The 27,024-nt window shown below is 41.6% G+C and overlaps 1 protein-coding gene across 1 annotated transcript in view; it reads left to right on the top strand.

Moving 5' to 3' along the window:
- Window positions 1-25,420, top strand: part of LOC104513635 (1-acyl-sn-glycerol-3-phosphate acyltransferase delta-like) — a gene marked incomplete at its 3' end in the record, with an annotated part of 37,985 nt that extends 12,565 nt beyond the window's left edge. The window contains exons 2-4 of the mRNA XM_010157060.1: window positions 12,442-12,611; window positions 22,928-23,089; window positions 25,267-25,420. Coding sequence (XP_010155362.1) covers window positions 12,442-12,611; window positions 22,928-23,089; window positions 25,267-25,420 — 486 coding nt within the window. The remainder of the gene's footprint in view (window positions 1-12,441; window positions 12,612-22,927; window positions 23,090-25,266) is intronic.
- Between the last annotated feature and the right edge of the window lie 1,604 nt (window positions 25,421-27,024).

Genomic DNA, 27,024 nt, shown 5'->3' with positions numbered 1-27,024 from the left:
AAGTCCTTTCCTGCTGCTCCCTTTGATTAGGCCTTCAACAAGGAGCTGTGTTCTGGCCTTTGGGGGCAGTTCTGGTGGACAGAGGAGTAGGAGGAAATACGTGCTTGATTGTTGTCTGCACTGACTGGTCCTGCTGACAGAAGGAACTGCTGATTTCTTGAGATGTAGGAGTATTGCTAAATTCCTTAGGGAAGAAGGTTAAGAGGAGCCTTCAAATGTGAGACAAATACCTCTGACACGTGGCTGTTAAATAATTAATTTCCCCAAAGGGTTTGAAAAGATCGTTTCAGAACTGAGTACTGCAGATCTGTGTGTGTTAAGCCCGTTGTACTTGCGAGGCTGGCTTTGTTGCACACGCTGTGTAACTTGGAGAGAGCTGCTTTGTGGGCAGATTGTGCAGGGATAAAAGACACAAAAAAGCTGTGAAATGAAATGTTTGAAGTGTGCAGCTGTTTTTTCTGAAGGGAGGGTTGCTTGCAACTTTCAGCATGGAGATAGTTTAAAAGGAACAGTGTGGCTAAAGAGACTAACAAAACTTGTTTCCATATTCCTCCACCCCTATCTATTTGGTCAAACTATAATGTGCATTGTGGATTTTGAGAGGGAAGGCAATACGGGAATGGGAGCTGGGAAGTGAGGTGGTGTGCCAGTACCCATTCAGTAACTGAAAGGGTCCTGTGCAAGGCTTGTGCCCAGATCAGAGCTGCTGGCTCAAATAGTGGAGGCATGCCTTAATTTACAGGTTTTAAGCACAAAATTGAATTCCTATCATGGCCCCGTGAGGATCTGAAATACTCTAACTTTCAGGGTACGTTGAAGACTTGTGCTTTTAAGATCTTGCACTAAGTCTGATTTTGATCTTGGTTCCCAAAGCAATTACAGCTTGGCTGTGTTACAGGCTTGGCCATATTAAACTGTCTGTAGTTTATCTCCTTTGGTATGTTTCATCTGAGAAAATAATCACTCCATCAAAAAGGGTGAAACAGTTTTTATCAATAAAATGTTTGTTGGCTTCATTCTGTAGGAAAATGGAGTGGAGCTGGGGCACAGCAAGCACCAGAACTGCATCATTGTGTAATGTTTGCCTTCAAAATTACAGCAATAATTGTTCAAAAAGCAACATATTTTTCACTTACTACACTAGCCAGTTCATGCATGTGTACATGCAGGTTTTAATTCTGTGATTGAGCAAACACTGAGGTTAAATTGCCAAGAACATCAAACCACAGATAAAGCTGTCTTTGTAATGGGTGTGACAAATTGTTGTGGTTTAACCCCAGTTAGCAACTAAGCACCACACCTCACCTGTTCACCTCCACCTCCCCCTCCCCCAATGGGATGGGTGACAGAAACTGAGGAAAAAGTAAGAAAACCTGTGGGTTGAGAGAAGAACAGTTTAATAATTGAAAATAAATGAATTAAAATAGTTATACTAATAATGCTAATAACAGTATGTAATGAAAATACTCCTACTACTATGTAATGAAAAGGAGAGCAGCATTAGAAGAAATCCCCAAATGATACAACTGCTTACCACACACCGGCTGGGGCTCAGCCAGTCCCTGAGCAGTGAGAGCCAGACCCCCCAGTCAATTCTCCTCAGTTTATATACTGAGGATGACATTTTATGGCATGAAATATCCCTTTGGTCAGTTTGGGTCAGCTGTCCTGGCTTCTTGTAGAGAAAAAGCTGGGAATACAGGGGCAGTGTGAGAAACTGAAAGTCCTTGGCTTGATGTAAACATTGCTTGGCAACAGCTAAAACCATTAATGTGTTGTCAACATTTTTCTCAGCATAAATCCAAAATATAGCCTTATACTAGCTGCTGTGAAGAGAATAAACTCTATCCCAGTCAAAACCAGCACACAAGTCTAATCCTCATTTTGTGTAACTCAGCATAGTGTAACAGTGACTATGCTGGAGCTGAGGATTATTTTTATGCCAGTTGAGGATCTGGCCAACTTAAGTAAATATCAGTGTGTATTTGGGGGCGGGGAGGGAACTGAGGGGAAGAAAAAAATCTGTGTACCATCAGTCTTCAGGAACTAATGTTTACTTAGGACTAATACAAAAATCGTATTTCAGCTTAAAGTTGCATTCTATTCTTACAGTTTACAGAATCGGCTACGGGGTAGGATTGGCTTTTATGTTTGGTTGGTTTTGTTTTTAACTACATAATATGTCATCCTCTCTCCTAATCTGTGATTTTGAAATTAAATTGACAAATTAGTAAGTGTTGGGAGGAGGTGGTTCTTATCACTTTAAAGTTGTGGCTTTGTGTATACTTTAATATTCCAAATGACATGTTTATGAAGTGTTCCTTTTAGCGTATTGTTCTTTACCAGTCCAGGCCACTGTTGCCTAGAGCATGCCTTTGAGCAGTCATCAGCGAGCTCCGCTTTCAGCAGGCTGTGCGCGCCCTGTGCACTATAAAGAACGCCGCCCTGCGCGCTTGCCTGGGGACTGTTTCTGTACGCTACATGCCCCACCTCTGCTCTCTACATCTACAAGGTGAGCAGTGGCATGTGGGCTCTGTGGCCAGCCTAGGACTCCCTTGGGGACCCACACCTAGGGATGTTAGATGAAACTCTGCTTCCTGTCCACGTTCCTTGTTGAGTTGTGGGTTTTTGGCTTTTTTTTTACCAGAGTCCAGCTCTGGTTTGAAGATCAAAGTGTATTTTAAAACAGAGCTTTGAATCTTGTTTTAGACTTACTTTTCCTTTGCTGTTTGGCTATTTTTTCTTAGCTAAGAGAAGAGAGAGACGTCTTCTTCAGGTTTTGGGCTGGACCCTTGATCTGGATCCTCTGTAGAAGAAGCTCTACTGCCTCCTGTGCATCTTTCTCTTTAAGAGGATGTACCTCTTGCACAAAGTTCATAAATCAAAGTCTTCCATGCTAAACTTTGAGATCTGCTGTATTGTGTCAAGGAGTGATCTGATGTGATGCAGCATCTCTTCCTTGTGGAAGCTTCCATGCAGACTTCATCCCACAGAACCAGGCTTCTGGAGGAGCTGCCTTTGCATGCCATCTGTCTGGAGTGTTGTCCTCTGCTCCTGTGCGGTTTCTTCACAAGTTTCGCAGTCACACCCGTGGCAGCCAGAAAACAATGGGAAGGAATGATGCTCACAGCAACCTAGGTCATGAGTGATTTCTGCTCTTCAGCTGAACTTGCTGACATTGCTGCTTCTACTGCCGTCAGGCTACATTGCAATTCCAGTTGGAGAAAGATCTGGACTGGTACAAATTACACAGTTTTCAAATAACAGGGCTATAATATGAGTGTACTGGAGTACCTCTAGGCTCTTCCTGTCCCCTCTTCTTGGTTCTGTTGTGGTGCAAGCTGTTGCAAAGACATTGAAGCAGCAGTGTTGATAACACAGGAGGTGGTTTTCTGAGTTCAAATAAGGTTGGTAAATTCAAATGCTAAATAGTGCCTGTTTGCACTGGCTTTCCTCTTTCCAGCTTTTTAGGCAAAATCCATATGGCCTGTGCGTAACCTCAAGGACCTCAGGCACAGTGCCAGCCGGCAGCCTAACTCTGCAGTCTGCCCTTGATGGGTCTGATACAGCAACCAGAACTGGTGCTATTACTGTGCTTGTCTGTATTTCAAGTGTCTGGAGTCCTGTGAGAAGTCCAGATGACCATCAAGAAAGGCTGATGTTAAAAAGCAGTAAGTTTTTCTAATGCAAAGAGGAAATGTCAGCCTGAATGAGTTAAAGCAAAGTATTTCAATCAGTTGTAAATCAGTAGTGTGTACCACCCAAAGGGTGAGAAGAGGCTAAGTTTGTCTCCATCAGTTTGCAAGCTAATAAATGCTGCATCCAAGTCAGTGAGCTACATGGGTCCTGTGTATCCTTAATTTTGAGAAAATTGAGGAAACAAAGGGAGTAAAGATAATTCAGAAAGGAATTCTCTAGCTAAATTCAAGGAAATCATTGACTCTTGCAGTAGGCTGCCTTCTTTGTTCTGGGCTTTCTATAGGATTTTAATCAGTTTGTCATGGGGAGAAACTCAGGTACCTCATATACGTTGCGTAATATTGTATCCCCTGCTTAAATCTTGAGGTTTTTCATGTTTATTCTGTGGTTTGGTTGTGCTAGGAATACTTGTGATAAAGTTGAAAGAAATATCAATAGTGCCTATGCATCTTACCTTTGTGATACCTCTCTACTCACGGCACATGCACGTCTTGTTTGCATGACGGGTCTTTATTTTGTTACTGCAAGTCAGATTGTGCCTTTTAAAAGACGCAATAGCTGTTCCTCCTGTGCCTACTTGAAATTATCTGGCTGCTACTATCTATAATTTGAGCGTTGAATAGGAAAATATCTTGGGTTTCTGGAGGAGCACAGCCTGCCTTTTGTAACTGGCAGAGGCTGACTTTATGGAAACTGAATAGAAGAGCATAAACTCTGAGCCTCTTGATTATGCAAGGTTGCCATGTACCACATAAGATGAACCTGTGTTTCTTAGGAAAATTATTCAACACAAATAATTCTAAGAGTACAACACTGTTGCAGCAGACATGGAAATGCAAGAAGCTTGTTACCTTTCTGTGCAGTATTTCTGCAGTGTTACACTGAGCCACGGGGACCACAGAGCAGGAAGCCAGTAATGCTATTTTTTGTGGGCACCCTTGTAGGTTGAGCAGTGAGAGGTTAGGCAAGTTGGTGGCTGTCTTCAGATCCTTGCCTCCTGGAACACATGAGCTGCAGGTCTGTCTGAGCAGGTTGTGATGTTCTGCCTGTGGATTTGTTTTCTGACTTCCTTGCCACACTGAAGTTGTGAGGAAATATTAGTGCAAGCACAGTCAGACTAAATGTGATTTGGGAGGCATTGGTGTCCTTATCTGTGGTGTAATACTGTTGTATATTTTGGGTGTGTATCTTTCTTAACAGAATGTACTATTTCTGATGTGCATTACACCCTTCAGTAAGGAAAAGTGGGGATTTTTGTATATTTGCGTATTTGGATAACTTCAGGTTTAGGGGTTACACACTACAGCCAGTACAAAAATCACAGCTTTATGTGTACTTAATAGGTATATTTGATAGGTATATTTTTAATTCATGAAAGCCATTTGTTTGATTTGTAGTTTCTGACCTTATTGTCCCTTTAAAGAACACTTTGTGAAAGTCACTGTTAGGGATTAAGAAGCTAAAATAAGCACCGGGACATAGTTCTTGTCTCTCAAGACCTCACGTGATGAGATGCTGTAAGATTACAGGCAGAGGCAGTGAATTCATGGAATGCAAGTGAAAAATGAGTAATGGTTTTGTTCTGAACAATGTTCTCAAAGTGATGGAGGTTCCGTGGCTACTCACCATTAACTCTGATGGTGTAATACAGGTACTCAGTCAGCGTTTTGTTTCCAGTTCTGACATTCAGATGGAATGTTCTCTCTTAGATACAAGTTATCTCTTATGTCTAAAAATAAATTGTTTGTAGCATATTATTTCTGGTAATATGTGGGTATTTCTTAAGAGTGTGCTAGTTATCTGAAATCAAAAGCCAAATGCAAATATTATTGGAAAATGACAGAAACATTAAGTGTCATTACCCCTAGTTTTCCTGTTCTGTTGTTCTGCAGAGACAGTAATTCCTTTTTTTTATGTGTTTACACCACTATGAAATGAAAATTTTAGTAAGTAGAGGCTTTGTTTAAAAGCACTGTGGATTTTCTTAGGATTTAAATTACCTTTTGCTCAATTTCTTAATTAAATTCACTTTTCTTCCAATTTGTTGCTAGTGATTGCTTCCTTTGGCAACTGGTAGTCTCTTTTATCATCAGTCATTTTTCTCTGAGAAAAATCCACATAATTTTCCAACAGTAACTGAAAAGGCAGGTTAAACATGTTGAAAGCATAGATTTAGAGCAACAAAAATAATGGGTTTTTCTGTTTTGACATGGCATTTTGTTCTGAAATGCTTTCTTTCCAAAGTCCAAATTTTTGTTTGATTTAAAACTGAAGAGGATATAACTTGCTATATTTAGAAATTAAAACTATTATAAGAATACATGCTAGAAAGAGAGAAATTATGTGAAAATAGGTTTCCTTCCTAAATATGTGGATTAAACGTGAAAGATTGATTTGAGTCAAATAATTTCCCTAATCTGTAGATGATCTAATTAGTACGTTTAAGCAATGCATATGGCAAAAAAACCAGACACATGAGTGTGTGGGATATTGTTCTGAGTGAAAATACGAGTCCTAAGTATGGACAATGTGGATTGCCCTATTATTAAGGAAATGTTAATGATACTTTATGTCAACGAAGTCAGTTGTGATTGAATACCAGTTAAATACCAGTTAAGACTATGACACCTATTAACTTGGTTCAAGTTTACTTTTGTGCATGCTTGAGTTTTCAGATCCTGTCCTCCTGGAAGGTGATATTCAGCTGAGAATTCCTTTGGGAAAGGTTTCTGGCAGGTGCTACCCTGCTTAAACAGAAGCCTTTGCATATTGCTACAAGGTACTGGCTTCCTCCTTGTCCAGTGAATGCTTGTTGCAGCCTGTGGTAGCATAGCTCTGCAGTGTATTTTTCCAGTGGTGATGGAAGAGAGGAGATACTGGTCTATAAGACAGTCTGTTTGGAAAACCTCTCTTTTTTTCTTCTTCTAATGTCAGGAAATAGGTCTAGAAAGGAGTTCCTGTATCCCGTTGGAGTAAATTCATACTGTTTCTACCAGAAGTATAATGTACTCCTTTTTTAGATGAATTTTTGTTCAGTTTATAAAGCTGTTAGGTACTTTTAATGTGCCAAAGCAATTAGAAGAAGCTTTAGGATATCAGATAACTTGTATTTTCAGTCACTTGTGTTAGTGGTATTTAGCCTGAACTGTTCTTTTTCTGCACTGTTAACCTCCTGCATCCTTAAGCCATATTTATGGGGAGCAACCCAGTCGTCTTTTGGCATTTGTTTGATAGCTTTAGTGAGTCAAGCTTTTCTATTTTCCACTCATCCTGATAGTCCTGGTCTGCCTCCACTTTGTTTTAGCTTCTCCTTCCTGAGCGTGGATATCTGGTACTGATGTACTGGTCCCGAGATTACCTCAGTGGTGCAATGCGCTATTCCCTTTCTCTTCAGGATCAAACATTCTAATGCCATCTTTTTCCTTCTTAGAGCTACATAATACAAACAGAGCAAAACCTTCCATGGCAAGCTAATACTCCCAGATATCTCTTTCCTCTGTCATTTCCAAATTATGAGGCTCAGTTTTATTAGTTCTGCAAGGCATCATGTAATGATCTGTCCTATCAAAATTAATTCCAGTTCTGTTACCTTGCCTCTCAAGGTCATCTGATTCATAAAGTGTGTCCTGACTTTGTATCATCCACAAAACGTATTAATTTGTGTTGAAGTTTTAGTCTTCAGAAACACTTCAGAGATATCTATCTTTATGCAGATTGACCAAAAGACAACAAAACCAGATAGTACTTTTTAGTTTAGTTCTCATTTACATCTGTTTAATAATCTTCAGTTTCTCTTTGGCTTAATAGCAACTTCTTTTACTGTATCATATTAATGGCTTGCTATAGCCTGGGTGCTTTAGACTTGAAATCTCTGGTTTTGTCTATAAAATCAGTTATCACATAATGACATAGAGACCTTTCTCTGAAAAAGTAGAGAGGGTTTGTTTTCCTAAGTTCCAGCTCTTGCAGACATCTCATCTGAATAACTCTTTGGTGGTGGTGGTTTTGTTTCGCTTTCATTCCCATGCAGTATGAGGCCAGATGACTCTACTTAGCCTGACCATGTATCTACTCACCAGTCTTAGTAGTATGTTTCTACTCTTCCCTATTTTTAAAAACATGGTGCCATGCTTAATCGGAAACTACTTTTTTGATGAGACCTCTGATTCAGTATTCTTGGAGGTCATCTGGGTCTCCCTGAGTTGAAATTCATTAGATAGGAGTTTTGCATTACCGTTATTCTCATACTGCTTCCTTATCGACAGTCTTCCTTGTTGCTTTCTCATTGGTGATACTAGGGCAAAAGTCTGTCTTTCATTGTTGGGATGCTCTTCCTTACCTAAAGAAATTTCTCTCATCCTGGCTAGGAATGAGTGAATGACTGTCTTAGTCATTAGCTGTAGTCGTTAGCCTGCTCACCATTCAAAGACAGAATTTAATCATGAAGAGTGCATTCTTTATAGTTGTACAGGGTCTAGCTGGTACAGAATTTTTTTTTCCCTTAATAGCCTGTATGGTGCTGTGTTTTGGACTTGTAACTAAACCAGTGTTGATAACACACCAGTGTTTTAGCTATGCCTGAACGGTGCTTGCACAGCATCAAGGCTTTCTCTTCTTCCCACTCCATCCACCCCCCAGCAAGAAGAATGGAATGTGCGTGAGGCTGGAAAGGGGATGCAGCCAGAACAGCTGATCCAAATTGACTGAGGCCATATCCCATGCCATATAACATCTCTGGGGGTGTAGAGAATCTGAGGCCCAGAGCACCCCAAGTGAAAAAGACATTAGCAACATACGAGAAGGGTTGAGCTGTTTCGGAAAGAGTTGGTACCTAAGCACAGCTCCTCATGGCTCCTTGGCTTAGCTGCAGACTGGAGCTAACCTCTAACATGGTTTTCTCAAATGGTAGAAAAAATAATTCCTTCTGTAATCAAATGAAGTATGAGGTTCATCCAACAGACTAGTTGTAGACTGGATGATCTCCAAAGGTGCCTTCTAACCCCTACCTTTCTGTGATTCTGGGTCATAATCTGTGAGAATCATGATTCTGTGATAATCTGGTCCCAGTGGAGCAGATTATCCATCCATTTTCCTCCTCTCCCATTCACTTAAATCCAAACCAACCTGACTTAACTCATACTGTCTTTTCACTAAAAGAAATCTCATGGCCTCAGTTACTGAGGAACAAGAAGCAAACCTCTACTTCAAGAGTTAGGTTGCAGTCCTGACTTGCACGTCCCCTCTGTCTCTCCTAGCCTTTTCTGTACTAGCAGGTGGGTTCATTTTTGGCCTGAACCATGCAAAAGTTTACAAATGCATCAGGTGTTTCTTTCTGATCTCTGAAATCCTGGTCAGTATTGGTAAAATTCTGACTGTGCCTATGTAGTGGGTCCTGTGATTAATAATATTTACAATTTTTTCTCCTTGTTACCTAGTGAGTTTTGTACTTGTGTTTGCATCTTCCATTATTTGTTTTTCTTTCCTTTGTTTATACATGCTGTAAGTCCTGTAAATAGCTGATGTTTCTTCTGAAAGTTTAAGTTATGCCAGATTCTCAACCTTCATTCAGAGCAAGTTGCTTCTAGTCTTTCTGGTATCAGGGAAGTGCTTAAAAAGACCTTAAAAAGAAACTGTAGAAATTCAGATACCTGGCCCCACGTACTTGTTCCTGCATTTGGTGTTCTATAAAAGTTTGGGTGCAAATTTGTAACCACTGCATCTTTACTGGATTTGATTTTCTTGGGTCTATCAATTTAAGATGGCACTTTCTTATGCTTAATATAGGTCACCCTGCTCTCATTTAAGTTTCTGTTTTGGGATTTAGACACTAATATGCCACTCTACATCAAAATGAGAACTGAAGTAACCTCTTATGTGCTGTTCATCCAAGCTATCACTGCTGCAACAACGTCATCAGCGGGACACAGAAGTTAGTCCTTGCACACTCAACTGGGTAAGGCATGATGCAGGGTCATAGTTGATCAAGGCATGCCAGGAGAGGGACCTGTGTTGGATCAGGTGGTATTTTGCCTTATCCCAGGGTGAGTCTGTGTGCCAGAGTATGGAATTTGTTTAGTTGTCTCTTTAGAAAGCAGTCGCTGTGCAGGCCCAAGCTAAATGGGCTGATAAGGTCTATCAAATGCTGGATTTCTGATCACTGCAGAACACTTAACACCTTCTTTTATGTTGTTTCTCACCTACTGTTTTCGTGTTTCCTCTCCCAGCACTCACGCTTGTCAACACTCGCATAGATGGATGTACTAGACATCCTGGTTTGTGTGCATCAGACACTGAATGATTTAATAAAAACTATAATATTCACAGAAACCTGACCTCAGCTACTGCTCCCTGAGATAAGATGCTTCCTTTTAGTAAGGACAGAGCAAAACTTTTCCTGACATTCCTTAGATATGTTTCTTATTCAGGAAAGTTGCTTCATAGTACAGAACTCACATAGCAGGCGGAGTAGAACCACTCAGAGCATGCTCTCCAGAATGCCTTCTGCATCCTAACAGGCCACCTCAGCAGAATGTATTATTGAAGCACATGCCAGCAATCTATGTTAAACTTCAAGAAGGTGATGTGTAGTGTATAAATCCTTCATTTTTAAATTCTAATATATGTAATAAATATTTGTGTGCAGAGACAGGGGATGATGCTGGTTGCTGAAGAGCAGCAGAATTTGTGCAAGCTAGAAGAAAAGGTTAGTGTTGTTAAACTGGTACTGACACCTGCAGGCCAACTTGCTTTTCTTGGTGGTGGGTATTACTTGTGTGAAGTGCTAGTTGTTAGACATGAAGTTCTGTGACAGACAGTGCCTGTCTGCATGGATAACAGGAGGTTGTAGTGCATCTGGTCTTCACTGTTAGGGATGATGATGTCTGATTTGTTGAAGACAATTAGGATAGAGTAAGAAAAAGTGGGTAATATAAATTATTTGCAGTCAAAAGTATTGTTTTATATTAGACCAGTTGACATACCTGGAAAACTGGGAAGGATTTGCATGCAGAAAGCTTTCAAGCTTGAAAGAGAAATTGCAATATTCACATTAAATTCAGACTGAGAATATTTGTTCGAAGGTTAATTAATCTATTCATCCATCCTGTGAGAGGAAGAAGGGTTGGTACCTATGGATTTAAGGAAGAGTAGGGATATGGGGCAGAGAGACAGGAACATTTGCTAGCTGGAGTCGGTAGCTTTTGGACGTTATTTCAGGTTATCATCTCCCTCCTGCTGATAACTAATTCCCACGAAGTATTGAACATCAAGTTCTTTATAATGAACCTAATGGTCATAAAGTACCATTCTTAACAGTGAAAAGGTTTACTCAAATAGTTAGGTAGGGACTGTATTTCTTAAATTAGAAATATGAAGGCTTTAAAATAGTAAAACCTACAAGTAGGCCAAGGATGCATGAAGAAAAGTTATTTTCATTGTTTTTGTATATAGAAAGTTGCTTAAAAGAAAGAGTTGAAACAAGGTTGGTGTTCCTTTGGCACAGTGATTGGCAGTGGATGCACGGTAACCATTTTTAGTTTGCTCAGCAGTTCCTCTGTGGTGGTGCTCCTGTGCACAGTAGGAAAAATCCAGTGGCGTATTGGGCAACAAGAAACCACATTTAGAAGAGATGCATCTGCCTGCTTTCATGCCCATGCAAAGTAAATCAGAGTGCCAAGCAGTATGTTTTCTTTCATTGCCTGTTGCTACTAACTCCTTTGATCAGCGTATGCTATACTGACCTCAATCATTTGTGGCAAAAGCAGCACATCATCTTCGTTGGAATGTCAGCTTGGTGAAGAAAAGTACATTAAAAGAATTTCCTGCATGCAAATGCTGAAATAAATGGGTCTTGGAGCCTGGATATATCAAAGGGCTGGGCTGCATTTATCTTTTTCCTTGCAAGCATATCCAGTAGTTTATTGTGATTGGTGGGGACTTGAGAGTTATAAGAAATATTTAACAGTGATTTCCCTGTTTCCCCCACCCGTCCTCTGCCTCCCCATTTGCTTCATCAGTTCAACAACTAAGGGATGTGCAGATAGTTATACTATTAATAACTGTCCTTGGCTCTTCATGCTTTGCCAGTCACCTGCCTTGTCTTTGGTCTGGGGATGGTTGTTTTTCATCTAGTCTGAGCTATTGGCTTTGCTCTGGATGATTGATAAACCCTTGTCAATGTATCAGTTGTATCAAGGCATATGACTTTTACTTCTGACAATTTAATGGGATAATGCATAGGGTGTACATGTAACAGACCTGGTTCTAGGTGTCTTGTGCAAACTACTTCCTGGGCTATAATTATCTGTTCTTTAGAGGAGCATGAGGACCTGTATGGGGCAGGAATAGGTGTGTGTGTTTCTCCTACAAGCTGGTTCTGCTCTTCATGTAATGCTGTTGTACTATTGTAAACCATAAATGCTAATTTTACATGTATTTTGGTGAAATTCAATGATACAACGTATCTTCAGCTTTCAAATAAATGAAACTCCTTGTTCTTAATATCACTGTGGAAAATTTCTGCTCCCTCTTTCCATCAAATCTCCTTATTTCCCTTCTCTTCCCTGTCTCCCCACATTGCTGTACCAGGATGTGTCACTATGGTTTATGTTCAGCACTTCAGCTTCATTATAGCCTTTTTCTTTGCCATGCACTGTTGAGGTTACTGATGCTTTTCAATATGTTACTGATTTGTGGCTTTGCATATATGATGTACATTCATTTCTTTCTTGTCCTTTGTTCCAGAGATGGTGATGTTGCTGGAATGGTGGTCAGGCACTGACTGTACCCTCTACACTGACCCAGAGAGCTACCACAAGTATGGGAAGGAGAATGCCATCGTAATCCTCAATCACAACTTTGAAATCGACTTTCTCTGTGGTTGGAACTTTTGTGAAAGATTTGGGGTCTTGGGGGTGAGTTTTGTGTAGCATTTAAACTTTTGCCTTCTTGGATGCTGGGGCCGGGGAGGGGGGGGACAACAACACCAAAACAGATTCTTTGTGGTTTTGAAAGTTAACAGATCTGTGCTGGACTTTCACTTGGACGCTGTCCAGACTTAGGGAGGTGAACCTAAAGCAATGCAGTGCAGGTATGTGGAGTACTGAGGCAGGATTGCGTGGACACTCACAGAGATGTTAAGAGCATTGCAGTTAAAGCTGATGAAGGAGATATTTTTCTTAACCTGTGGTAACTATTAGGGTTCATTGTGCTGCAGAAAGATGAGCTGTTCTGTGATTCTTTTCTAGTAAATTGTAGAATTTGTTTGCTTTCTCCAGCGTAGTCTTACAAATCCGCAGTTGGAGTTTGAATGATGTAGTCTCTGTCTTGGAACGAAAGAGCTGCCACCTCAAGTGCAAGCAGTAACCAGGATATAGTTACTAAGAGAAGGGGGAGGAATGAGTTACCTGTAGTTCAGTACACTGTTGCATTAGGCTAGGAGTATGTGTACATTTGTTTTCAGGGTTGGTTTTTTGTTTCCCCTGTCAGCTTCTGGGGATAATTTAAACCCTCCTAAGACAGCTTGACTTAATTCTGTGGTGGTGACGACATTCTCTGCCTAGAAGGGATTTAAATAAGAGTTCTTCCTTCCTAATAAAGCAGACTTAATACCTCATTTTAGTGGTCGTCTGCAGCATCGTCTTCTAACTTTGCTACTGGTCGTTGTCAAAAATCTTGACCTTGGATTGTGTGGACCTATGATACTTTGTGGCCTTCCCCTTTGGACTCTTAGCATTTTCTGGACATGTAGGCACCATTCCAGTCACTTTGAAAGTATAATAATGACAGCCTGCTTAAAAAAATAAAAAGAGGCCTTAAAACTGGAGGGAAATGAACCTAAGCATTACAGGCCCTGCATATTACGAAAATGGCTGTTGGCTCCTGGTTGCTAGGACTTGATGTCTAGGGCTTGAGCACAGAGCTGGAGGATAGCATGAGACAGCAGGAAATGTAGGGAAGCCTGTTCCCGGCAGGCATATGTACATGCCAGAAACATTCTCCTTTTTATGTACTCATTACACAGTGGTGCTTTAGAATAGTCTTATCTAATTCTGTGACCCTGGTGGCCACAGCTCTCCAAATAAATCTGTATTTTAGAGGGTCAGGTGGATTTTTTTTGTACAAACTAATAGGGGCCTACAAGGGCAAAAATATCTTGTTTTACTTTGATGCTTTGTGGTTGGATTAAATCTCATTAGCTTTAATAATTTTTTTTTATGGTTTCCCAAGGTAATCAGGATTATGTTTTAATTTTTTTATTTTGTTCCCTGTGCATAAGAAAGCCACTACATAGAAGTGTAACTGTTGAACAATTCCTGTGCTGCACTAACTGAAAATAATGTTTCCTTTTTTTTAGATGTTTACAGTTATTACTCAGTTTGTATTTTTGCTAATCTTAGGATACTTCCAGGAACTGATACATGTTTGGTTTTGGTTTATTTTTTATTATCCTGAGTAATGTACGGTGGTTTTACTTTCCAGAAACTGTTCCAGGAAGAAAAAATTCCCATGTGTTCTCATTTGTATAGATGTGTTTACACACAGCAAAGTGGTTCCTTTCCCTTTTGGGGCAACCAGTTGAGGTTCATCTTAAACCAGATTAAAAAAAATTTAATTGAAAATGACACACAATCAATTTCCTGATTGTATTGTTGGCATTGGCATACTGGTACTTGGCTTGGGGTAACACAGGAGTGGGTGAATAGGTAGGGATGCAGGTTGTAGCTTGGTTTGACTTTGTGCTGCCTTGTGCGAGGGTGCAGTGTGCCAAGCTTCAGGATTTGGTGTGGCAGTCCAATTAGGAATGTAAGAACCATTAATCTGAGTGCTGATGTTTGGGAAAAGGAGTTCCAATTAAACAAGTGACCAGAGAGGTTTTTTAAGTGGTTTTCCCACCTCCAGCATCTTGTTGCTCAGGGAGTTTGTGAGCCAATGGGGTTTTATATTTATGCCATTTAATTTTATACTCCATGAAGTTTCTATGCAAATTTTAGGTACCTACCAACATCTTACTAAGCTGATGTTGTGTCCATCACTGCTGAAGAAGAAATCTTGCACATGCTGTCCTATCTCCTGTATCTGTTCTGATGCTTATTTGCCCTCTTTTGTCATGTTTCAGACACTCTTTATTTCTCTCCTGCACTAACTAATCCAATGAAGGAAGGAGAGATGACTGGGGAGGTGGAAGAGGGAGAAGGTGAAGACAACTTTGGGCTGAAGGAGTTGGGACTGATCATGCTTAGTTGCAGCAGGCAGACAGAATGGCTTTGTCCTGTCATCCAGCTGTACCCTGTGTCCCTGGCAAACACCAGCAGTGCTCTTAACAGTGTCACAAGCATGGGTCCAAACTCAGTATTTTGCAGCTTGAACTTTTATTAAATGAAGCCATTAAATGCTGTAATTTTTTGCTTGGTTTTGCTTATTTAAAAACAAAATTAAACTTCCTTGAACCAGTCTTGCCCCTTCTGGCCCCAAAAGAAGAAAAAGTCTTTACTTTTCTCTCTTTCTTTTTAATGATGACATGAAAACTGCCCCTCCTGGTCTTAGTTGCAGCATTCAATCTGTGCATTGTTCTGCTCCTTTTTTTGTCTCTCCTCCTGTACTGGCTTTCTCCTTTTTCCTTATAGGCAAATTGCCAGTCTAGACAGATTTATAGTGCTCCATCAATGTGGATTTGTTTTTATCAATGTGGTTTCAGGTTTTTTTTCTGTTTGCAGGGGGTTGAGAGGGAGTGGCATAGTCTCTTGCGTGTATTTGTTAGGTTTGTGAACCTGAGTCCTCTTCTAATGACTCAGGTCTTGTACTTCGATGGCATGAGGGTCTTTGCTTTCATGAAGGTTTTTAAATGGCCTGAGGAAGGAAATCTAGCAAAAAGAACCAAAGATGGTGCTAAGATTTTGAGAAGAGTGTGTGTGTGTGTGGAGGAGGTGCAAAAAAATAAAGGGCTATTCTAACATTTACTTTACTTTTACATTTTTTTCTTCAATACGATACTTTTGGAGCACCCGTTGAAAATGCGAGGGGGTACTGGGTTGACTGTTGACAGCTGAGTGAGAGCCAAAGATCTATTCATTTATAATGGAGAAGAAGAAAATCACATGAAGAAGCAATCCTGTGCTCACTCTTACTCTTTCAAGTTATTGTGGCTGCGGAGGTTGTCTTGCTAGCTGCAGCTGGACTGTAGGCTGCTGAAGGTACTGATGTGTAATTGCAGCACCAAACCTTAGAGGATTTTTGGTTGTTGTTGGAAATGGGAAGAAGGAAGCAAACTTCACAAAAACTGGAAGTCGATAGGGATTTCAGACAAACCTGTATTCAGCCCAAACTATTAATCACCTCTGTATTCCACTTGCGGGTTTTTTTTTTTGTAAAGTGATCATCCTGTTTTGTTTTCAACCCTTGACACCCATCAGCCACACACCCGCCTTCCTGTGCTGCCAGACCTTAGTGATGTGTGAGGGAGGGCGGGAATACAGGGGTGCTTGATGCCAAGACATGCTGCCGTGGCCATCCATGGGGCTAGCTGAGGCCTCGCTCCACTGACACAGAGGTGACTGCTACAAGCTGAAGGGAGGGAGGAGCAGAGCTGCCAGCTTGGCTTTCTGTGGATTCAGAAACAGCGTAGCCCCAATAGAATCATAGAATCACAGAATGATTTGGGTTGGAAGGGACCTTAAAGATCATCTAGTCCCACCCCCCCTGCCATGGGCGGGGACCCCTTCCACTAGACCAGGTTGCTCAAAGCCTCATCCAGCCTGGCCTTGAACACTTCCAGGGATGGGGCATCCACAGCTTCTCTGGGAAACCTGTTCCAGTGCCTCACCACCCTCTCTGTGAAGAACTTCTTCCTGATACCTAATCTACACCTCCGCGCTTTCAATTTAAACCCATTCCCCCTTGTCCTGTCACTACAGGCCCTTGTAAAAAGTCCCCCCCAGCTTCCTTGTAGGCCCCTTCAGGTACTGGAAGGCTGCAATAAGGTCTCCCCGGAGCCTTCTCTTCTCCAGGCTGAACAAGCCCAATTCTCAGCCTTTCGCCATAGCAGAGGAGCTCCAGCCCTCTGAGCATCTTCATGACCTCCTCTGCATTCTCTCCCACTGGTCTATATCCTTCTGATGTTGGCAGCCCCACAGCTGGATGGAGCACTCCAGGTGGGGTGGCAGAAGAGCAGAGTAGAGGGGCAGAATCCCCTCCCTCAACCTGCTGGCCACACTTCTCCAGATGCAGCCCAGGATACCGTTGGCTTTCTGGGCTGCCAGCACACACTGCCGGCTCATGTTCAGCTTTTCGTCCACCAGTACCCCCAAGTCCTTCTCCTCAGGGCTGCTCTCTATCCACTCTCCACCGAGCCTGCTTGGGATTGCCCCAACCCATGTGCAGGACCTTGCACTTGGCCTTGTTGAACTCCATGAGGTTGGCAATGGCCCACCTCTCCAATAGGACAGTGCTTCATCCACACCAGTGGTTAATAATAAGAGGCAGGGCTGAGCCAGGGTGACTCTGATGGTTGTGTTGCTCTGTTTTTCCACCCCATGCCTGTGCAGTGGCTGGGGGGAGATGCTGGCTGTGTGTTGCTCAGTTGTGTAAATAGAGATGCGGTCTTGGTGACAGGTCTCTGTACTCTGCTGGTTTCCTGCAAGTGACGTTGCATTCCTACCTTCTTCTTAGTGGTGGGCAGCCTAGCTGCTGTATCAGCATTTATACACATCAGTAGCATTTAGTTTCTTCAAGGTGTGTGCTAAGCATCCCTTTGGAAACAGACCCACTGGACATCAGAACTTGAAATCAGGTTGTAGGCATGTTCTGAGGAGGGAGGTGTTGTTCAGGACTTAGACTAAAAGCATATTAGTATGCTCCCTGCCAGGATTCACTGTGCCCTTCTGCTTCATTGCTTGATATAGCCAAGCAGTGATAAAATAGCTGCTTTAGGAATTTTAGTATTCTTTTTTCTGAGATGAAGACGTTTATCTTAGTAAAAATTGTCTGCACTTTAAAGCTAAACCTGCTGGTTTATCTGTTCATCTTCTGGTGTCTTGAGTTTCAAGTTATTAAAGCTGATAGTCTTTCTACCTAAACAAAACATAAACATTATTCCAAGTGGCTCATTATATTGGCATCAAAATACATGCATTTCCAGAGGAGGCCATAGTTGTTTATTTGTTGGCAGGGTAGACACGGCAGAAAACCATTAGGAAAAACCAGTTGTTTACTATCTTGCTTTTAAGTTTCTCATATAAAATTGCTAATCACATGTAATCATTTTTAACCCTAACTATCTGTTCCATATGCCATGAAACCCAAATTTTATTTAATAATGATTTATGTTAAAGCTTAGTGTTGAAAATCTGAGCAAATACAAACTTACATGAAGGTGGAAGAAGAGACTTTTGCTAGGTTGTTGTATGGGACTGATAGGTGTGTGAAGACTTGTACATTTTACTATATTAATAGAAGTTATGTAATTGTTCATGTAGGCAGCCAAAAACATATTATTGTTTGTATTTAACATGGCATCTTAGCATGTCCTTGGGCATACATCCTCTAAAACATTGCTGTTACCTTTCCAATGTGGAAACCTTTTATTCAACGTGAGGCATTAGAAATCAGGAGCCTAACTAAATTTTTGGAACAATGGCTTTGAGGGACTAAAGAAACACATCTTCCCGTCCTGATGTCCCAGAGAGTATAATATGAAGAAGTGCTATATTTCAAAAATAGAGCAAGCGGAATCATCAAAAGTATGTCAGTGCTGAGGGCAGCCTGGAAAGGAAATAATTTACAAGGCAAATTGCTGCTGCTAATGGTTTGCAGCTACAATGAGTTTGTTTTGGAACTGTGGAACAAATTGTGTTAGACATTCTCAGCTTGCAGAGAAAACAGCATGTTTTCATGCTGTTTGTTGCATTGTGATATCAAGGTGTTGTATAACTGAGGCTGGACATATAAATCAAGATTTTCTTTAACTGTGCAACTGCATCTAAAGTAAGCTTGTAAGAATATTTTTTTTTAATGTGACATTAGTGCAGTCATTCACAAAAGCGTGATTCATGGGTGTTTCCATCCATCCAGAATTCATGGGTATTTCCATCCGAACAAACTTTAAAAAGAAATTAACCTGGATTAAAATGCTGTTACTGTAGACAGGTTGTTCCCATCCAGCGGTAATTTCATTAACCGTCTGTTGGAATTACACAGTTCTGAGCACTGAAAATGTTTGACTGCCTTCAAGAAGGCAGCTTATATGGAATAAATCAGCACTTTTTAATGAAATTCATTCTGTTGAACAAGCTGAATTTGAAGGTTAGAAGTGACTCAAATGTTTACCAAAGCACTTTGGTAAAAGAAAAGTTAGTGGCGGAAGTCAACTAGAGCCACATTTTTCCCCTCAGGTATTTACACAGGAGCTCTGTATGGGTAGAGGACTGAAACAGAGAGGATTGTAGCTCTGGTGATTGTAAGAGAGATGGTAGCGTCTGAGGGGAGGCCTGATGTATTCCTCCTACACGAGAGCTGTCTTGCCAGTGTGATGCACTGAAGAGTTTCCTTTCTCTAATTAGCTCTGTATCATTAGCCTTCCTTCTACTCCTAGGGTAGGTGGGGTGTACAAAATAGCGTAAGGTGATTCAGTTTCTTTTTATGTGCATCAAAGGAGGCGTACACACGCGTGTCTGAAAAAGCACTTTTAAATTTTAAATAAGTGCCGGCACAGAAAATGAAGAACATGCCCTGGGGAAGAATTCAAACATCTGTTCCGCTGCTGTGGTTATACCTGCACTACGTGACACCTCAGCTCACAGCATCATTTCTTTGTTTCACCGGGGCGAAAAAAAAACAGTGACAACTTCTCTCCTGCCCCTTGTTTAACTCACATGCTTTTTAAAATATGCAAAACGTTCGAAAATAGCTGTGGTGAAAGAGTTACTTTAGCTTGCTTTTTGGACTAGGATTCCTGCCTTTTAAAGTCTTGGGAGGGAGGCCTATTAGAATGTCTTTTCTGACTGTGCGCTGGAGGCCTTGTACATCCCATGCAGAGCACACCTACATTTGTTTATGGTAGGTCTTACGGTGCTGAACACTTACTGCAAATACATTTTAAGAGCATGGAGGGGTTTCTGTTTTCTGGGCGCGACGTTGTTGTTTGCCTCATTGTGCAGTGGCTTGTGCTAGGCTGTGACTGACGGCTGCCCTGGTTGTGGCTGAGGCAGGCAGTAGTTCCCAAAGGTTTTATCCCTCCCTGCTTAGCTAGAAACACTTCGCACCTTTTGAGGTTTCTTGAGTCAAAGCCTTGGCTCAGGCCTGTACCGGGTGCGTATCAACTCATCTGTGTGCTTTGAGTGGAAGCTATACTGTGCATTGCCCACAACAAAAAATGCTCTTTGGAGGCTTTTAAATAGAAGTGCTAGAACTATTTACATTTATGTTGCAAATAAGAAAATTACTTCTATTAAGAGTAATTGAAAAAACGGAAATGAGTAGTTTGGGGGGGGGGGAAAAAGAGAGCTAAGGAAAGTGGTGGGAGGAGAGCCTGTTTCTCTGGAGCCAGTTTGAGCATCTGGAAGGGGAGGCTGGGCTCAGCATTGCTGCGGCTGTACAGTAGGGACTAACATGCAACATGGCTTGGAATTGAAATCACAAAAAATGTACCGAATCCTATGGCTGCTCCTTGTGGGAGAACTGAGTTTGGAGTCCTGATCTGGGCCTATCACTGAAATTCTCGAATGATTAGACAGAGTGCTTTATTACAGAGTGTCAAATAATTTGACAGAGATGGTTGCTGCATTCTTAGAAATAGAATTGTCTCATGTTGTCTGCTGCTCTGCTTCTGTGTTACAGTTAGTGAAGCTGTGTGATATGCATTTGCCTTCCAGTCTTATGAGCTTTTAGATAGCTTAATTATTTAAAGTATTTTCCTTCTCAAGGAAGGAGAGCAGATGATAAAATTAGCTGAGACAAAGAATTGGGTCACATTTCTTTCCCTCATAACCAAATGTACAATACTCACCAAAAAATAAAAGCAGATCATTTCTGTTGATGGTAATTTCTACCAATGAATAATTCCTACTGGTCAAATATGATGTCCTGGAACACGTTTGCAGAGCACTTTGCTGGAATAGCTTATAATGATATCATGGATAGAAACTGGACAGTAATTGCTCCATCTCTCTTCTAAGAAAATATCACTGTTTTTCAGGAAATGCTGAAATAATAATTTCTACACACACATTCACATATGCCATTTTATTCATTAAATAACAAAGTGAAACATAAGACAGCTCACTAAGGCAGGCTGGCTTGGAAGACAAGAAATGAGCAAGTGGAAACAGTTCTTCTGCCCAAAGGGATGTCACTCTGAGATGATCATGAAGTTAAGTTCTGCAGTGGGATTTGAGATTTGAAACTTGTTGATAAACTATAGATTTCTTGTGGAGAGTCTGGACAAATCACTTTAGTGTCTGCAACATCTGTGTGACAGGAGCAGTGCTTTTTTTTTTTTTTTGAATCCAGAAGAATCCTTTGAAGAAAAATTCACAAGTGTTGAATTATAGCATCATAGAATCGTTTGAGTTGGAAGGGACCTTAAAGACCATCTAGTACCAACCCCCCTGCCATGGGCAGGGACCCCTTCCACTAGACCAGGTTGCTCAAAGCCACATCCAGCCTGGCCTTGAACACTTCCAGGGATGGGGCATCCGTACATTCTCTGGGCAGCCTGTGCCAGTGCCTCACCCCCCTCTCCGTGAAGAATTTCTTCCTGATATCTAATCTAAGCCTCCCTGCTTTCAATTTAAACCCGTTGCCCCTTGTCCTGTCACTACAGGCCCTTGTAAAAAGTCCCCCCCAGCTTCCTTGTAGGCCCCTTCAGGTCCTGGAAGGCTGCAATAAGGTTTCCCCGGAGCCTTCTCTTCTCCAGGAATAACAAGCCCATCTCTCTCAGCCTGTCCCCATAGCAGAGGTGCTCCAGCCCTCTGAGCATCTTCGTGGCCTCCTCTGGGCTTGCTCCAACAGGTCCAGTTACACTGGGGGCGCCAGAGCTGGATGCAGTACTCCAGGTGGGGTCCCACAAGAGGAGAGTAAAGGGGGAGAATCACATCCCTCGACCTGCTGGTTATGCTTCTCTGGATACAGCCCAGGATACAGTTGGCTTTCTGGGCTGCCAGCGCACACTGCCAGCTCATGTTCAGCTTTTCTTCCACCAGTACCCTCAAGTCCTTCTCCTCAGGGCTGCTCCCAATCCATCCTCTGCCCAGCCTGTACTTGTGCTTGCATATGTCGACTGTACCACACAGATTGGTGTTGTCAGCAAACTTGCTGAGGTTGCCCTCAACCCCGCTGTCCATGTTGCTGACAAAGAGGGTGAATTGCGCTGGTCGCAACACTGATCCCTGAGGAACATCAGTCATTATTGGTCTTCTCTTGGACATTGAGCTGGTTATCACAGCTCTGTGAATGGGACCATCCAGCCAATTCCTTATCTGAGTGGTCCATCCATCAAATTCATGTCTTTAGTTTAGAGACAAGGATGTTGTGCGGGACAGTGTCAAATGCTTCGCACAATTATTTCTGCCCTTTCATAAACAAACCTAAACTCAAATAAAGTAGTTTTATTGCTGCTGTTCTTTCTAGTGTTGTTGAAGCTTTCTTCTGTTGATAAACCCTGTGTATGCATCGATACATTGTTCATAGAATCATGAACTGGTTTGGGTTGGAAGGGACCTTAAAGATCATCTAGTTTCAAGCCCCCTGCCATGGGCAGGGACACCTTCCACTAGACCAGTTGTGCAGCAATGGCTCTGTGACTCTGCTTCTCATTCAGAACAGGCTTTATTTTTGTCATGGTGTCCCAGCTTTGGGGAGAAGTATAGCTGCAAGATATCTTAAAGGAAATTGAATTGCCACTACCCTGGGTCTGCTTTAATTAATAATTTCGGTTTATGTTGTTTGGGTCTTTTGCATGGATTCCTTAGTGTTTGAAGGAATTTGGCTTGTATTTTGTGTTTCAGGATTTGGATAGGATAGACATACACACACACATCTAATTCTGCAGGTATCTGAAGTTAGATTTGACAATTCTTTTATATGAGAAAAATTTTTTCTTTGCCTTTGTACTGGTGTTAAAACTGGGGACTGGTCAGTATGAATCAATGTATTAGTATCTAACTGCATGGGTCATACCCACGGATAACTCTGAGTGGTGTAACTCTGTTTTACTTGCTTTGACTCTTTCTTGCAGAGTTCCAAAGTGCTTGCAAAGAAGGAGCTCTCCTACATGCCTATCATTGGGTGGATGTGGTATTTCCTAGAGATAGTCTTCTGCAAGCGTAAGTGGGAGGAAGATCGGAAAACAGTCATGCAGAAGTTGCTGAATCTCCGTGATTACCCTGAAAACTTTTGGGTGAGTGATGACTAACAAGTGGAGTGCGAGGTGCTGTAGTGCTTGGGTGAGATGAAGGGTATAGACAGTATGTGGTAGTTGCCAGGTTGCTCACAAGAACTTCATGATTCATGAGCTTCCTGTCAGTAACAGAAGAGTATACTCTAAGAATGGAATTTTCTCTTGTATTTCCCATGTAATAGTCTTTGTTGTCTGTTTTCTTCCTCTGTAGTATGGAGCCCTACAGATGTTATTGCAAAAATACCTCCACTGTGATCAATTCACTAAACTTTGTGATCCTCTAACTACAGTAACTGGAGAGGGGTAGATGCAGGGGTTCATGGTGGTTTGAGGTGCATGTGACAATGTGGTATTGAAACACATTAGCTCTATTCTTTACCTAAGCTCCCCTCTCACTCATTGCTGAGTTCTTACTGGTATTTCTTCCTTCCATTTCCTTGTGATTCTGTCGTTCCTGTGAAGGTGCTAGGTCAGACGTGGCCCAGTAGAAGTGGAAGCCAGTGATAAGTACCTGATCAGGGAAGTAATGCCTGGGGCCATCAGCTGTGTAACAGGGACAGGATTTCAGTAACAGGAAAGCGTTACTTTTTGCATCACCATCATTTTTTTGTATTGAGCCTGCCTGGCATTTCCTACAATGGGAATGAAAAGCCTTTGATTTTTTTCTCAGTAATCAGAAAACTCTTCATTCTCCTAAGCTGGTGATGGTGAGAGGGATTCAGTTAAGGAAATGGTACCTTAAGCACCCTCACAAAGGCCTACAGAAACTGCTGCTTAAGAAGCAATTTCCTGGTGAAGATGTATATGCTGTATCTCTCGTTCTCTGTAACAAAACTTATTTTTAAATTGTTGTTGATTTAAATGAGCACTAAGCAATCAAAACTAAGCTCTGTGCTTGGATAGTGATTAAATGACTTCCAGGCAGGAGGCTGTCTAACAAAGTGACAATTCTTGGTCTCTAGTCCCTGTCTATCTCACAGAGTTTTGCCTGTGCTCTGTGACTTAGGTGTTGCATCCTTTCTGTACACCTAGGCAGTTCATCACTAACCGGTGAGCACAAACTACCACCATCCTTTATATACTTGCAGAGGTAAGGAGCTAAGAAGGAGCTATACCTGCAGTAAGACAGTAACACAATTGTTGATGCACACCTGTGTACACATTGCAGTGTGGAGTTTTAATTTGCCTTTCTGTGGTGACATAATGTCAAAAGGCACAGCAAATAGCACCTTGGAAGGTAGAAAGACAGAGCAGGCTACGTGGGCTAGAAGGACTTTCTCATCAGGTTCTATGTGTTTCATCTAGCTGTGTAACACTGTGCATGTTATACATGGGTGAAAGTGCTATTAGATGAGCTGGAACTGAAGCTAGCTGCTTGGCTAGTTTTCTACTCCCTGTTGGCTAAATCTTTGCTGTGGGTTATGAGGACTTAGCTTGTGCAATTTGGCAATGCTGTCTGATGTGTTAGTTGGTGTTCAGGCTTGGCAGAAAGCAGATGAGCAAGTGGTAAATCTCCAAAGATCTGTCTGCTTTCTTCTGCCTGCCAGTGGCAAAATTGTAGTTGTTCATGTCTGGGTACTTCCACTGTATAGTTCATAAGGTGTTGAGGCTTTCAGTTGTCATGCATCTACTTCCTTACATCTGTTATCAGCTCAGTCATTGGCACCAAGGTTACTGTCTGCAGTTGTCAGTGGTCCTCGTGCCGTGGTGAAAGCAAGTGGGTTGGAGTAAGGTGAAGCCAGCTGGGCCCTGAAGTGTTTGGTTTAGATACTTACCAAGTTTTAGATACCATGACGCTCAAACACCTCACCATCAGTAAGAGATTTGCAACAGGAGGTATGTTTTGAGTGTTTTCTTAACCCTGTTAAGGGGTAGAGTGACTCATTTAGGGAAATTGAATCATTCTGATAGCAAGTACGGAGCAGTTAAAGACTAAAGGCTAGAGTTCAAACCAGAGGATAGCAAGTTGGATGGGTGGGGGAAAATTGGGAGGGTTTGGTTTTGGGTTCTTTGGGTTTCTTTTGCCTATGACCCCCCTCCACTCCAAGACAATTAAATTACCTTAAATGTGTATATGGTTCAGTTGGGTTATGTTGATGGGAAGCAGAGAGGACTCTGGTCAGACAGATGTAGAAGACCTGAGCTGCTGTCTAACGATAGTTCTCTCTTGGTTTTAGTTCCTGATTCATTGCGAGGGCACAAGGTTCACAGAACAGAAGCACCAAATCAGCATGCAGGTAGCCGAAGCCAAAGGCCTGCCCAAGCTCAAGTATCACCTACTGCCACGAACAAAAGGATTTGCTGTCACCGTGCAGTGTTTGAGAAATGTAGGTAAGGAAAGTCCCAAGGAATAACACAGAATGGTTGTTTCATGTAACTGTCACTTTGCCATGCTCTCCTTTTCCCTGTAGCATGTATCATAGCAGAAAAGCCCTGGGATCCTTTCTGACCTTTCTTTCACTATCCTGTGAAAATTAAAGATTAGGTTTTATTAACAAAGTCCTGGAGTAACATGTTTTGGCTTGTGGGTTTTTTATTTGTTTTCTTTTCTTTTCCTGTGAGTCTGTATCAGGGGATTTCAAGTTGCGTGTTTCAGACCTGTTGCCAAAGGATATTTCTTCATGTTTACTAAGAAATCCTATTCCAAATGAAGCAACCACATCATTAAAGAATCTGAGGCAGTATGTCTTAAATATTTTCTTGTGTTAAATATCTGCCTCAAATAACATCATTTTCTGCTTTAAATTTCTGTATAGATGTAATCTTTAGAGTTTCTTTGTGGAGCTGGGGAAGGCTAAAGATACACGTAGGCAAAGTTTATAAATAAACTATTTCTTTGTTACAGAACATGAGTAAGTTTTTCTTTCTTAATGTTGTTCTGAACTCCCCACTTGCCAGTTATTTCTGGTTACTTGCATTTGCCAACTTGAAAGTGCCATCAGTAAGAATATGGCACACATGCCTTTGAAGTGATTTTCTCTGACTAATACAATCCATCAAGGTCTTCTGCTGTGTACTTCATGGGCAAAGCAAAAAAAGTGCTAAGTAGCCATAGTACTACCGTGTCTTTGGGTTTTGGTGGGTTTGTGTGCTGTTAGGCAGCCTATATGAAAGAAAGACAAAGCGGTTGGTGGTTTAGAAGAAAATGTCCTAGCTTGACTGAATTTAATGTCAAAACTTCTTTTGTCTTTGAAGACGTGTTTTCATGTGGCATATCTGGGATAGCTGCTGTAAAAAAGCTTTGCAGTCAGCTGTCTTGCTGTCTGTCATGTTTCTTCTACATATCCTCTTGCGAGTCAGGTAGATGATATCAGTGTTTTAGCTTGTCAGGCATCCACAGCTTCCCACCCCCAAAATGGATAGCATAGCTTGGATCATTTCTGATATGAGAAGAAGAGGTGCAGCATCCAGCAACTTCTTTAAGGGCACAGTTTAACCTTCAGTTTTGAATAAGGGCAACTGTTTTGCTGGGGGTGGGGGGAAGATAGACTTGAGACACTGAAGAAGAGCTGATTCTAAACTCTGTGACCTCGAATTCCCTGAGCTGGGACAGGTTATTTTGGTGGCGATTTTCTTCTTTGCACTACTCCGTATAAAGCAAGCAAAACATGGTATGCTTCTGGACATGTAGCTGATTTGTGGGAAAATGTTTCAAAAGGAAACAGTTTCAGGGAACCCAAGTGACGTCTCTATAAAAGGTTTGGGGCATTTATGTCATGCACTACAGTAACACTTTTTAAGATCTGAAATATTTGACATACTTTTAGAAAAAGAAGACTGAGATTGTTAGATTACTTACCTGCTTAGGGAAGGGTATGTTACTGCCTCAGTCCACAAGCTGTGACTTGCTAGATCAAACAGGGTAAGGCTAATAAGGAGGAAATACTTCCCTGTGTGGGTTCCACAAGAAGCATAGACTCACAGAATGGCTTGGG

Source organism: Eurypyga helias, unplaced genomic scaffold, assembly GCF_000690775.1.
Source record: "Eurypyga helias isolate BGI_N326 unplaced genomic scaffold, ASM69077v1 scaffold9648, whole genome shotgun sequence".
NCBI classification, from domain to species: Eukaryota; Metazoa; Chordata; class Aves; order Eurypygiformes; family Eurypygidae; genus Eurypyga; species Eurypyga helias.
Note: the sequence above shows the minus strand (reverse complement) of the source record. Positions and strands in the feature narration are given on the sequence as shown.